The 12667-nt window shown below is 36.0% G+C and overlaps 1 protein-coding gene across 1 annotated transcript in view; it reads right to left on the reverse strand.

The window, feature by feature from the left end:
* BRIP1 (BRCA1 interacting DNA helicase 1) overlaps positions 1 to 12667 on the reverse strand; it is a gene marked incomplete at both ends in the record, with an annotated part of 121010 nt that overhangs the window by 74650 nt on the left and 33693 nt on the right. Inside the window, one exon of the mRNA XM_080713196.1 lies at positions 4707 to 4997. Coding sequence (XP_080569322.1) covers positions 4707 to 4997 — 291 coding nt within the window. The remainder of the gene's footprint in view (positions 1 to 4706; positions 4998 to 12667) is intronic.

Genomic DNA, 12667 nt, shown 5'->3' on the forward strand with positions numbered 1-12667 from the left:
CCTGTGCAATCCTCCTGTCTCAGCCTCCCAAGCACTGGGATTATAGCCCTGCGCCACCATGCCTGGCTTAAAAACTATCCATTTTAAATTTTACCATTTATGTAAACACACACACACACACACACACACACACACACACACACACACACACACACCCCATACTCTTTGGTAGGCAAAAACTGGAAATAAACTAATCTCTAACATCCACAGCAACCACACTGAGTAAATTATGGTAAATTCATTCAAAAGCTACAGCTCTAAAAATGAGTTAGATTTGTGTATGTGCTAATGTGTTAAGCTTTCGAAAGATATATTAAGTGAAAAAAGTATTAAACAACGTGTACAGAATGGTTAAATTGTTTTATAAAAGAATAAAAATGCCTAGATTATTGAAATACCTTTTCTAAATGTTCTGGTGGTATTCACATAAAACTTTACAGTAGTTTCCTTGAAGTATCTAGTTATGGGGACAGGAGAAGCCGGAAAGAATCAATCATTTTGTGCTGTTCTTCAACTTTGAATTTCCTAACAATGTTCATGTATTACTTTCTCCCTCAACTATTTGGCATTAAGTGGTGGGATAATGGGATAATGAGACATTTTTATCTTCATTAGTTCTGTGTATTAATAAATATTTAAATGTGGTTTTGAAGTAAAAATAGTTTTCTTTTAGTACACACTTTTAATCCCCGTATTTGGGAGGCTAAGACAGGAGGATCACAGGTTCACTGCCAGCTTCAGCAACTTAGTGAGGCTCTCAGTAATCTAGCAAGACCTTGTTTCAAAATAAACAATAAGCTGGGCGTGGTGGTGCACACTTGTAATGTCAGTACTTGGGAGGCTGAAACAGGAGGATCAAAGTTTGGAAGCCAGCCTCAGCTACTTAGCAAGGACCTCTGCAAACTTAGTGAGAGACCCTGTTTCCAAATAAAAAATAAAAATGGGCTGGGGGTGGATCTCAGAGGTAGAATGCCCCTGGGTTTGATCCCCAGTGCCACAAAATAAAAAAATAAAGAGAGAATAAAATAAGGCTGAGGATGTAGCTCAGAGGTAAAATGCTCCTGGGGGTCAATCCCCAGTACCACATACAAACTCAAAAAAATAATTCTCTTTTCCAATGTATCCTTAATAAGTAAAAAATTATGTTTGTACATATACACACACACACACACACACACACACACACACACATATCCCAATACATCCTTAGTAAGTGAAAAATTATATATGTGTGTATATAGTACATATATACTATATATACACATATACATATTTTTATCATAAACTACCCATAAGAAGTTATGTTTTCAAAATATACATACATCATTATATACACTAATATGCCTAGAAATTATAAGAAATAGTTAATTATAAAAGGGTTGTAAGCTATAAAGAATGTCAGCAAAAGATAAGACATGAAGACATGGACAGCTGAAGGCTGGTTCTCCTAAAGCTCTGTATTTGGCCATGTTCAGGGAAGCTCTCTGCTGCTTCCCCAAAGCATTACAAATAACCAGGAGGGAAGGCCTCACCTAACTGTATTTAGTTCATTCTCTACATTATTTTCCTTTCCTCTGTCTAACATCTACTTCTTTTTTACCCTTCATCCTATGTCAACTTCCCCACGATTATCGCCATCTTTCAGTTTTGTTTCCAGCATCATCAAAGCAGCAGCAGCTAGGAATCAGAAACCAGGGTTCTGGTTCCGCCTCTCTTGTTAAAAACGTGTCTGGCTGGGCAGACTTCAGGGCCCATTTTTCTCATATGACTAAGCATCAAAAGAGTAGTTGAACCGAAGCCTTGTAAGATTCCTTCTGACTCACTGACTATACCATCTCTAAGATTCCTTCTAGCTCTAAAATTCTGTGATTTGGGACCAGAGACAAGCAGAGCATACGTCAATTATCTTTCATACTGAGTTGGAAACAGACTTGCTTTAATAATATTCACCCTTTCTTTCTTCGTGTGTGTGTGTGTGTGTGTGTGTGTGTGTGTGTGTGTGTGAGAGAGAGATATTTGGTATTGAACCCAGGAGCGTTCTACCTCTGAGCTACACCCCTAGCCTCTTTGGTTTTTTACTTTTTGAAGCAGGGTCTTGTTAGGTTGCAGAGCCTTGCTACTTGCTGAGGCTGTCCTTGAACCCAACAATCCTCCTATTTCAGTCTCCCAAGGACTGGGACTACAGGCTTATGCCACTGCACCTGCCTGTCATTTCTTAACTCCAAGCATCTTCCATACAATTCTGAAAGCTGATTTTCGTATACAAAGATCACTAAGGTATCTTTAGAACCTACAATTGTGAACTGTTAAGCTACATTTTAACAACAATAAAAAGTCTATATATGAAATATTATTTTAGAATTGCTATTTCTGGCTCTAGTTAAAATTATTTTTCTTAATTGAAATAAAAATTAACCTTTAACAGATAAGTATGTACTTATCCACTATGTGGGCTCTTTTACAAAAGAAACAATGAACAAAAACACATGTGCCTTCTGATCAAGCCAAAAAATCAGAAAGTTTACACTTTAAGGGCACTTGGAATGACAAGCCTGTTTGGGCTGATAGCAAAACCAGGAAAGCTCATCCATTTTAGCAGTGTAACACAACCCTGAGGGGAGTCTGTCAATTGAAGCGTTATCACACATACACTCTCTCCACTCAAACTGTCAGTGATCTATTTATCACTTCGCTTTGGTAACTCAGCCACAGTAAACACAGACACCTTTGGTGGCTTTGTAATTGGCCCTCATTACAATACCAAATTACTCCCAGGGCTTGGGAACAAGAAAAAGAACGTTCATGTGTGCCTGTGAGGTAGGTATTCTCAGGCAGAATTAGGTCAAGGCACCCCCAAGCAGATATTTTCAATTATTTATATTACTAATATTCTAAAGCAAAACACTTGTTCACTTTAAGACTAACTAATGACTAATAAAAAATTCTGAACATTAAAAAGTCTATTGAAGTACTTTATATTTTTATTTTTTTGGTACTGGAGATTGAACCCAGAAGCATTTTGTCTCCAAGCTAAATCTCTAGCATTTTCTGTTTTGTAAACAGGGTTGCTGAAGCTGGTCTCAAACTTGTACTTTATCAGTGAATTGTTTTTATGACTCAAACTTATGAGAGTAAAGGTCAATAAAAAATATAACCAGAATTGCAGGATTATATAAAGTAAGAATATCTGACTTTCTCACAATCTTAAATGTTTTAATAGCTTTTACCAATGTATCTGATCAATATAGATTATTTCCTACAAATACATGTTTCTAATTAACAAGTTAAAAAAAAGTTAAAAATACAATGATACCAGCAAATCTTCTTGGACAGACTATATCGTCAAAAACTACATTCAAACATGAAAATTTTAGATCAGTTATGTACTTATGGAAGAAGTCTACTTAAGCATAAAATTTTACTATGAAGAGATTTTTTCTTAGAATTAAACTTTTTAATATTTTCATCTCTCTTTGAAGAAAACTTTTAAATCTATATTTAATTTATTTAAAACATGTATTTAACTATGCAAATATATATTTAATTAAATATATTTACACACACACACACATATACAATTAAAGGATTTCACAATTCCTTAGTTAGAAAGATTCTGCATAAAATAAACATGACTATAGAATTCCAACAGTAGCTTTGATTCAGTAATTCCATATTTTCTTTCTGGCCCTGAGGAAGTAACTCAAGTTTTCCCACTGGAGCTCCTTACAATTAATGCTATGTAATTTCATAATGTTTGAATATCTAATAAAGTATCTTTAAAATATTCCTAAATAAAGATTGAGAAAATTCTACCAAAAAAAGCATTGAGAAAGAAAAGCAAAATATAAAGCAATATATTTTACACTATATGGGGGGAAATATTAATGAAATGAACTCTAGGGGCTATAGTTCATATTCTTTTGTGTAGAATCAACTCTGATAAAACCCTAGTGAGAGATAAGACAACTTTCAAAACATGTTAAAATATCATTGGTCATTTCATATACTGGTTAACTAATGATTTCTGAGTATAATTTATTCATACTTGCAACTTTAATTTCAGAGTAAATTAGTTATACTAGAAAACCTACTCACAAAATAATACTGCTTCTCAAAATATTTAAAAATCATATCTCTTTAGTTAGAAAGACTTTTCTATTTCCAACTTACCCAAATCATACCATTTTAATTTCCCTGAAAAATTTCAAAACCATTCATGACATCTTTTAATAGTCCAATAAAACTTTTAAAAGAGAAGTTGGAACTCATTAGAATGGAGAAAGGATAATCATTATACTTCCCATTCAATTAAAAAAGACTTCAAAATTTGGTCAGAGTCCTAAATGAACTATCTTCTTTTGAAGTTTTTGTGTAAAACATTAATTAGATCTAAGTACACTAAATCATTTACACTTTCTTATTTTTTTTGGCTATTTTTGGCTGAGGGATTTTAAAAAAAAGATGATACCTAACTACAATGAAAATTAATTTCAAGGAATTAAATACCTGCAAACTTTAGGTAAAAACCTGTACTCTTAAGAAAGATTTCCTTATGATAAGGTTATTTTAAAATATTAATACTAGCAACTGACTTGATTTTCACAAGTTATTTGATTATCACTAGAAAAGTACATTTAAAACATACATTAAGTACTTTGAATCTTTTCAGCCTTATTTTTTCTCTAAAACAAACGAACTGTACTCACATTTTTTCCATCCAGAAATTCCATGCACTTTTCATTTCTGTTGAAGTTACCAACTACTTCAGGATGGACGCAGGTGTGATCCCTACTGGAAAGAATAGTCATCGGGACCCCAGAATACGCCGTCCTCCGGAGCTCTCTCGTAATCTGAGCAATCTGCTTGTGTGTGCGTGTCCCAAAATATATTTTGGGTCTTTTGAATTTCCCTCCATGATCCTTCTTAATGGTATTTGAAGAGTCTTGACTGTTGCCTTGTTTAGTAGAACAGCAGCACCTAAAACAGGGGCCAGGCGGCTGCAACAAAGAAAAGATAACTTATGTCTGGACGACCTATCATAGAAAGTGTTGTCAAACCTCTTGTGGAACCAGCGCCTATGACTAATGAATTACAACTGTCAAATAAAGAAGTTTTAAGATAATGCAATATCTAAATTTGTCAACAGTTTAAAAATTACAAACATTTCAAATTAGTCCTTTAAGTTGTGAATGTTTCCGTTTTTGCATTCTTTCTGACATACCACTCTAACGCTGTAATTCTTAATGTTTTAAGTACATTATAGCTCTTCTCATGTCATAAACTGTAGAAAATTACACAGCAAAGTGGAAGGGAATTTTAATTTTTGCCTTAGTTTCATGGAACTTTGTGATATTAGAGAGTTGATAGTTTGCTTGTTGAAATATTCTATAATATATCAATGTTTTTAAAAGCATTTTAAATATAGTTTACAAAAGAAAATATACTGAATTGAATCTTAAGATCAATTAAAAAAAAAAAAACAGAAAAAAACTTTCCTAACAAAGGTAGGAAAAGGAATGCAAAATATTAACATTTAACAATGGAAGCAGGTTGCTTGTGTGGAACAAGTATACCTGAAATCCAATTACCTGTCTTGGAATGCAAACCCAGGGGTAAAATGATTACCCAAGATGGCTTTTCCTGAACAATTTCACTCATAATTCCGTTTCATAATTGAAATAGCTGTAGAAATGTCTCCTTAAATACACTACCTGGAACATTATAAAGTCTAGTATTTATCTGACTTTTATCTCCTGTTTCCAAATTCTCAAAAAAAAAAACCTTTAAAGTTTGATACTATATGTTAGAACTCTTGGATTCCTAATAAGTACTTCCTCTGAAACCTCAATCATCACATCAAATGCAATACAATAAAGCTCATTTTAGAGAAATACTGTGAAATGGTCACTGAGAGGGACAAAAGTAAAACAGCACAGTATCTAAAAGAATTTGTACTGGAGGACTTTCATTTAGAACATTGTACTTATTGAAGTTTCCTGGGTTTTTAAAACTGTAATCAGTAAGATTAGCCTTCATAAACACACGCTAAGTCACAGCATGTTACACCACAATGCTGGGGCGCAAGCTATCTTTTAGCCTCAACTCAGTGGAAAAGCAAGTTCAAATTACTCCCCATCTCGCTCAGCCTTGTCCGCCATTAAATATTACAATACATGATAGAATGGATGTAAATGTGACCCTTCTGGAGCTGTCACTCACTGGGATAAAAGGTCCACTGATGTGCCAAATAAACAGTCAGTCAAAGCAGATAAGGTTACAGCCATACTGGAATTGTTACATTCCCCTCTCAGGTTGCCAGGAACGGCAGATTTCATTACCCAGTGCTGCCACGTTAAATAGCCAGGTCCAAATATCCTGCCTTCTATATTGAATCATTACTTATTCACTGCAAGGATAAAAAGAAGAGTTATGAATGGGGCTCTTGTCAACAGGGAGGCAGGAAACAGCTGACATGTGGTTTATGTTACTTATGTTGCAATATCCAACAACTTATGGTCACAAGGGGAAAATGGAATGCAAATTATATCATGATAGTTTGATTGAACTCTTCTTTGGTCTTAGCAATGAGCATTAATTAATTAAGATACTAAGAGAATTAAGGTAACTCTAGGTAGAATTACTTTGCTTTTTCAATACTTTCAACTTTTGATCATTTATACTATTATACAATTTCTATTCCTTGTGATACTGTTAAATGCACCTAAATATTAGAATACTAAAATCTATTACATCATTTTGCATGGTATGAGTAATTATATCTAAGCATAAAAATAATTCCAATAAAATGGTTGTTTCTTAAGTCTTGGAAAATCTACTTTTTGATATAACACTTACTAATTCCACTTAAAGTTTACCACCTACTCCTTTTAATTTCACCTTTTGTCCTGGCTTAAAAAAAGCTAAATAAAAGCCTGCCGTGGTGGCGCACGCTTGTAATCCCCGTGCTTGGGAGGCTGAGACAGGAGGATCGCACAGGTTCAAAGCCAGCCTCAGCTACTGAGTGAGGCTCTCAGCAACTTAGTGAGACCCTGTTTCCAAATAAAATATAAAATGGGTCTGGGAGTATAGCCCGGAGGTAGAAAGCCTCTGGGTTCTACCCCCAGTACCACAAAAAAATTTTAATTTAATTTAAAAAAGCTAAATATAGAAATATGAAAAATAAATCCAGGTCACACAAAACTTAGTAGGTAGCTCACAAACCTTCATAAACATTTTTTTCAAATAATTTAAAGGCTACCAAACTGTTTTGTAACCTGCTACTTTGTACTCAAATTTTTTTCTTTTTAAGATGGGTGAATTTGGCACTACTAATGTAAATGAATACTCTCCTTACCTTAAAATGTTAGGCTAACAGGTATGCTAACAAAAGCAAAGGACTGGAAATGAGTTTTAGAAAAACGTCATCACCAGGCTTTATCTAGGTACTTGAACTTTGTTGTTTACCTCATGATTCAGAAAACTGTAAACCAGGATTAATTTTATACTAAATGTGTTTTTAAGTTTGAAACGATCTGAAGTAATTATACCATCTCAAAAAGGTCTATTTCAATGGAGCGTAGGCAAGTAAAGTACGAGATGGAATGAAAGGAAAAAGGTGGTTCTTTTTCCTTTGCATCTTTAAAGAGGAATTTTTTTTCTTCGGAACTGATCTTTTGTTGAAGTTCCTGAAGGATGGAGGGGCTGGGGATGTATTCAGTGGTACAGTGTTTGCCTCGAGGTGCAAGGCCCCGAGTTCAAACCTCAGGAGAAAAGCTAAATAAATAACGTGAAACAATAATATTTAAAGATGGAAAGACGGAATATGGCAGAACAAAGGCTTCAAGAAATTTATTAGCTGAGTGTGGTGATGCACACCTATTATCCTAATACTTGGGGAGGCTCAGATGGGAGGATCACAGGTTCAAGGACAGCCTCAGCAATGTAGCAAGACTCTCAGCAACCTACTGAGAGACTGTTTCAAAACAAAAGTAAAAAAGGGCTGGGGATGTAGCTCAGAGGTGGAACGCCCCTCGGTTCAATCCCCAGGACCTTAAGAACAAAGTATTCACTTTCATCCAAAATATCTGAAGGCTGGTAGGTAAAATACAGAGGCTCCCAAAAACCTATGGCCTCTAAGACCTGTCAGTGACAGAATCAAACTTTTTAGAAGACAGCTTCTTCACCACAGCTAGAAACTATCCAGAGTCCTTTTGCTTTAACAACAACAACAAACCTAACACAAGTAACAGTAACATCATCACTTAAAGAGAAACACAAGGAGGATGTGGACGAGACAGCAGTACCATTTCCATATGCAGAAGGCTATTGCTCAAATAGACATTGCAAATTTACATTCACGGAGACTGTTCTCAGAAGACTAGCAACCAAGGATTTTCAGAAAAGTTCCCATGTGCTTAATAATTACTGTTTCTCTTATCCTATTACACAAAGACATCTCTAAATTCATTGAAAGGGTGAAGGATTAGAAGATCTGATCCTGAATGAAAGGCCCACCGCTGAGTGGTCTCCACCACTCCTTTCAGCTGTAATTAGAAGCTCAAACAGAAAGATACTGCAGTGTCCAGCTTCTCAAGTTTCATAATTCTTTCCAAACCTTCCACATTCTCTCCCCTAAAAAAAGTACGCCTAAATACTTGAAAAATAAAGGCATAGTGAAAAAGGTTTTAGAAACAGAAAATGGTAAGGAGATTAAAAACTAATTTCATTGCCAGAGAAGTGACTGTTCTAACCCATATGGCAGAGGAGCTTCTACAAGGAGCTATGAATTGAGTTCTGAATGCAGGTTTTAAAGGGGACACTTAATATAAAAACAAATATATGAAGAAAGGAATAGGAAAAAAGATTTGTATGAAAAAAAGTTGATGTGTATGAAATAAAGTTAATAAAGCAGGAACATATTTTTCAGTAACCTCCCATAATGACATGTATTTCCCTCCACACTGAAAAGTCTGTAAGAACACAACTGTTTCGTGCACTGCTTTATACAACTCGTATTCGTTGAGCGTGGTGTTTTGCACCCAAGGATAACTTGTCTTGAATTGAAAACTATGACTAAACTCCCGAGTCAACTACTGCGTTCACATATCACATTTTTAATCTGATAAACGTTCAAAGATGTTCTAATTTGAAGTGCTTTCAATATCAAAAAGGTACTTCAAAATCAAAAGATTATCTTTTGTGAGAGAAAGTACAGGGCGATTTGTTACTCTGGGTCAAATAAAAAAAAAAAAGAAAAACCATCTTTGGCTAATATTTGAGGCAGTTTAATTGTGACAAACACATATCCCAGTGTATTTTTGTTATTAATAACTACTCATTTATTAAGGTTGTCCCTGTGTGAAGTACTTTACATGTCTATCTCATTTCATGCATCCATTCATTCGGGAAACATTATAACCCCTGATAATCAAGCCAAGTAGAAGACAAGGAGCAGGGTCACCTCGTCTCACTGACAAAGAGTGCTTCTCTCCCTAATTGTCCTACAAAGTGTAATTTGGAGCTTTTTCATACACATGTCACTCATAAAATAAGGAATTATTTACTGTTAGTTCTCAGCACTTTATTTTCTGAATGCAATTACAATATATTCTTAAGGCAAACTATAAACTTTAATTCGTAAAAATTATTTTAGCTTATAATTAGTTAACATTTAAATCAAATATTTTCTAGCCGGGCGTGGTGGCGCACTCTTGTAATTTCAGCATTCGGGAGGCTGAGACCGGAGGATCGCGGTTCGCAGACAGCCTCAGCTACCTAGTGAGGCCCTCTGCAACTCAGTGAGACCCGGTTTCAAAATAAAGAATAAAAAATAGGGCAGGGGTGTAGCTCGGAGGTCAAATACCTCTAGGTTCCATCCCCACACCTGAAAAAAAAAAATCAAATATTTTCTAAGGATATCCATTTTATGTTCCATGAAGAGAATGGGAAAGGGGAGAAACACTTTCAACTAAAAGACTCTTTAGAGCCAAGTGTAGTGGTGCACACTGTCCTCCCAGCAGCTTAGGAGGTTAGGGCAGGAGGACCACAAGTTCTAGTCCAACCTGGGCAACTTAAAAAGACCCTGTCTCAAAATAAAAAGGACGCCTCAGCTATTTAGCGAGGCCCTTCTCAACTCAGTAAGACTCTGTTTCAAAAAAAATAAAAGACTAAAAAATAGGGTTGGGAGTGTAGCTTGGAGGTAGAATGCCCCTGTGTTCCATCCCAGTACTGAAAAAAAAAAAAAAAAATAGGGCTGGCAAAGTATTTCAGTGGTAGAGCAACCCTATATTCATACCCCAGTGCTTGAAAGGAGAAGTAAGGAAGAATGAAAGAAGAAAGGAAGGGAGGGAGGGAAGCAGGAAAGGAGAGAGGGAGGGCTCTCTTTAGAGCAAGAGTCAGCAAATGTTTTTCAGAAAGGGCCAGAGAATAAAGATTTTTGGCTTTGCAGGCTACATGTTACTATAAGAAAATATCTTTTATGATCCAAATGTAGAAAAGATTTTTTAAGACACTAAACCAAAGCACAAGCAACTGAAAACAAAATCTCATTAATATGTAAATTTTAAATTTAAAAAGATATTTAAAAAGTAACTAGCTGGGAGCCGGACGTGGTGGCGCACGCTTGTAATCCCCGCTCTTGGAAGGTGGAGACAGGAGGATCGCGCAGGTTCGAAGCCAGCCTCGCTGGCTTAAGAGATCCTGTTTCCAAATAAAATATAAAATAGGTCTGGGAGTATAGCCTGGAGGTAGAAGGGTTCCATCTCCAGTACCACCACCAAAAAAAAAAAAAAAAAAAAAAAAAAAAACTAGCTGGGAATGGTAGCACACAACACATAAGAACATTATTTGCAATGCATATAACCAAGAAAATATTTGCAATGCATATAACCAACTGAGGATCAGTATGTATAACATAAAAAGGAACTCCAGTAAGTCCATTTTTAAAAGGCAAACTAATAAATAGCTAAGAAAAGGCAAACACAGAAGACAAACACTGAAAGACCAATAAACATCTGAAAAGATGTGCAACCTAATACCCAACCTTTATTAGAAAGATGCTACTGAAACCACAATTTCCATTTCACATCCCAAAGCCTAGGTGTTGGAGACGATACGAAATGACTTACGCACTGCTGACCCAAGTACAAACTGGTTCATCCACTTTGGGAAACCAACTGGTGAGCTAGTGAACTGGTGATACAGTTACTCTGTGACCCGGCAAGACATCACCAATTACACATTCTAGAGACACACACGAGAGGAATATTAATTGCCCCACTGTTTTAATAGTGAGAGAAACATGCTAAGTGCAGCTACAGAAGAATGAATTCTAATAGTTTCTCAACCTTTGGAAATACATGTATAACATATGCATATAAAAAACATGAACCAGAATTACATGTCTTAACATAAATATAAAATAATGATGTTGAGCAGGAGGAGTATGATTTAAATCAAATTCTCCTCATAAGACTTCAAATATAGGGCTAGGGGTGTAGCTCAGAGTTAGAATGACTCTGGGTTCCATCCTGGTAACCCTCCTTTCTCTCTCTCTCTCTCTCTCTCTCTCTCTCTCTCTCTCTCTCTCTCACACACACACACACACACACACACACACACACACACACACGCTACAAAAGGAGCATAACATAGCAAGTATATTCTTGTTTCTCCTCTGTAGCTTAATGCCCAAATGCCCATTAGAAAGGCTTTCAGATTAATCCTCACTCCCAAAAAAATTTCCATCTAACTTATAAGAAAAATGGGGATCTAACTCGGATGGTCCACCTCTGGGCTACACCCCCAGCCCTATTTTTTATTCTTTATTTTGAAACATGGTCTAAGTTGAGGAGGGCCTCACTAAGTTGCTGAGGCTGGCCTCAAACCTGTGATCCTTCTGTCTCAGCTTCCCAAGTACTGGGATTACAATCATACACCACCAGGCCCAGCTAGAAACAGCATTTTCTTTATAATCAACTTAACCTAACACATTTATTCTATAAAGGAATAAACAAGGTTACAGTCAAAAGAAGAAATGTCACAAGTTTCACCCACTGTTTTTAACCTCATCTCTATTTTAATGTTGTTAATTACTTAATATTAAAAAAAGAGCCGGGTGTGGTGGCGCACACTTGTAATCCCAGCATTTGGGAGGCTAAGACCAGAGGATCGCGGTTCACAGACAGCCTCAGCTACTTAGTGAGGCCCTCTGCAACTCAGTGAAACCCTGTTTCAAAGTAAAGAATAAAAAAATTGGGCAGGGGGTGTAGCTCGGAGGTCAAATGCCTCTGGGTTCCATCCCCAGACCCGCAAAAAAAATAAATTAATTAATTAACAAAAGGCTAAAGTACTTGGATGGTTCACTAATGCATCTTTCTAACAATTTTACAGGTGAAAAGGTAATCTAACAGGCTAAAGTTGCTTTCAAGCAATCAATTTGTACAAAAGCTGAAACTCATACCCTAAGTCTTAAAGCTTTAACAGGATTGTTTTCTTTACCTTTAAAACTAAGCAAAAAGCCGGACATAGTGGCACACACTTGTAATCCCAGTACTTGGGAGGCAGAGACAGGACGATCACAGATTCACAGCCAGCACTGGCTACTTGGTAAGGCCCTCCACACTTTAGTGAGACCTTGTTTCAAAATAAAGAATAAAAAATAGGGCTG

The sequence above is a fragment of the Muscardinus avellanarius genome, assembly GCF_963383645.1.
Source record: "Muscardinus avellanarius genome assembly, chromosome: 16".
NCBI classification, from domain to species: domain Eukaryota; kingdom Metazoa; phylum Chordata; class Mammalia; order Rodentia; family Gliridae; genus Muscardinus; species Muscardinus avellanarius.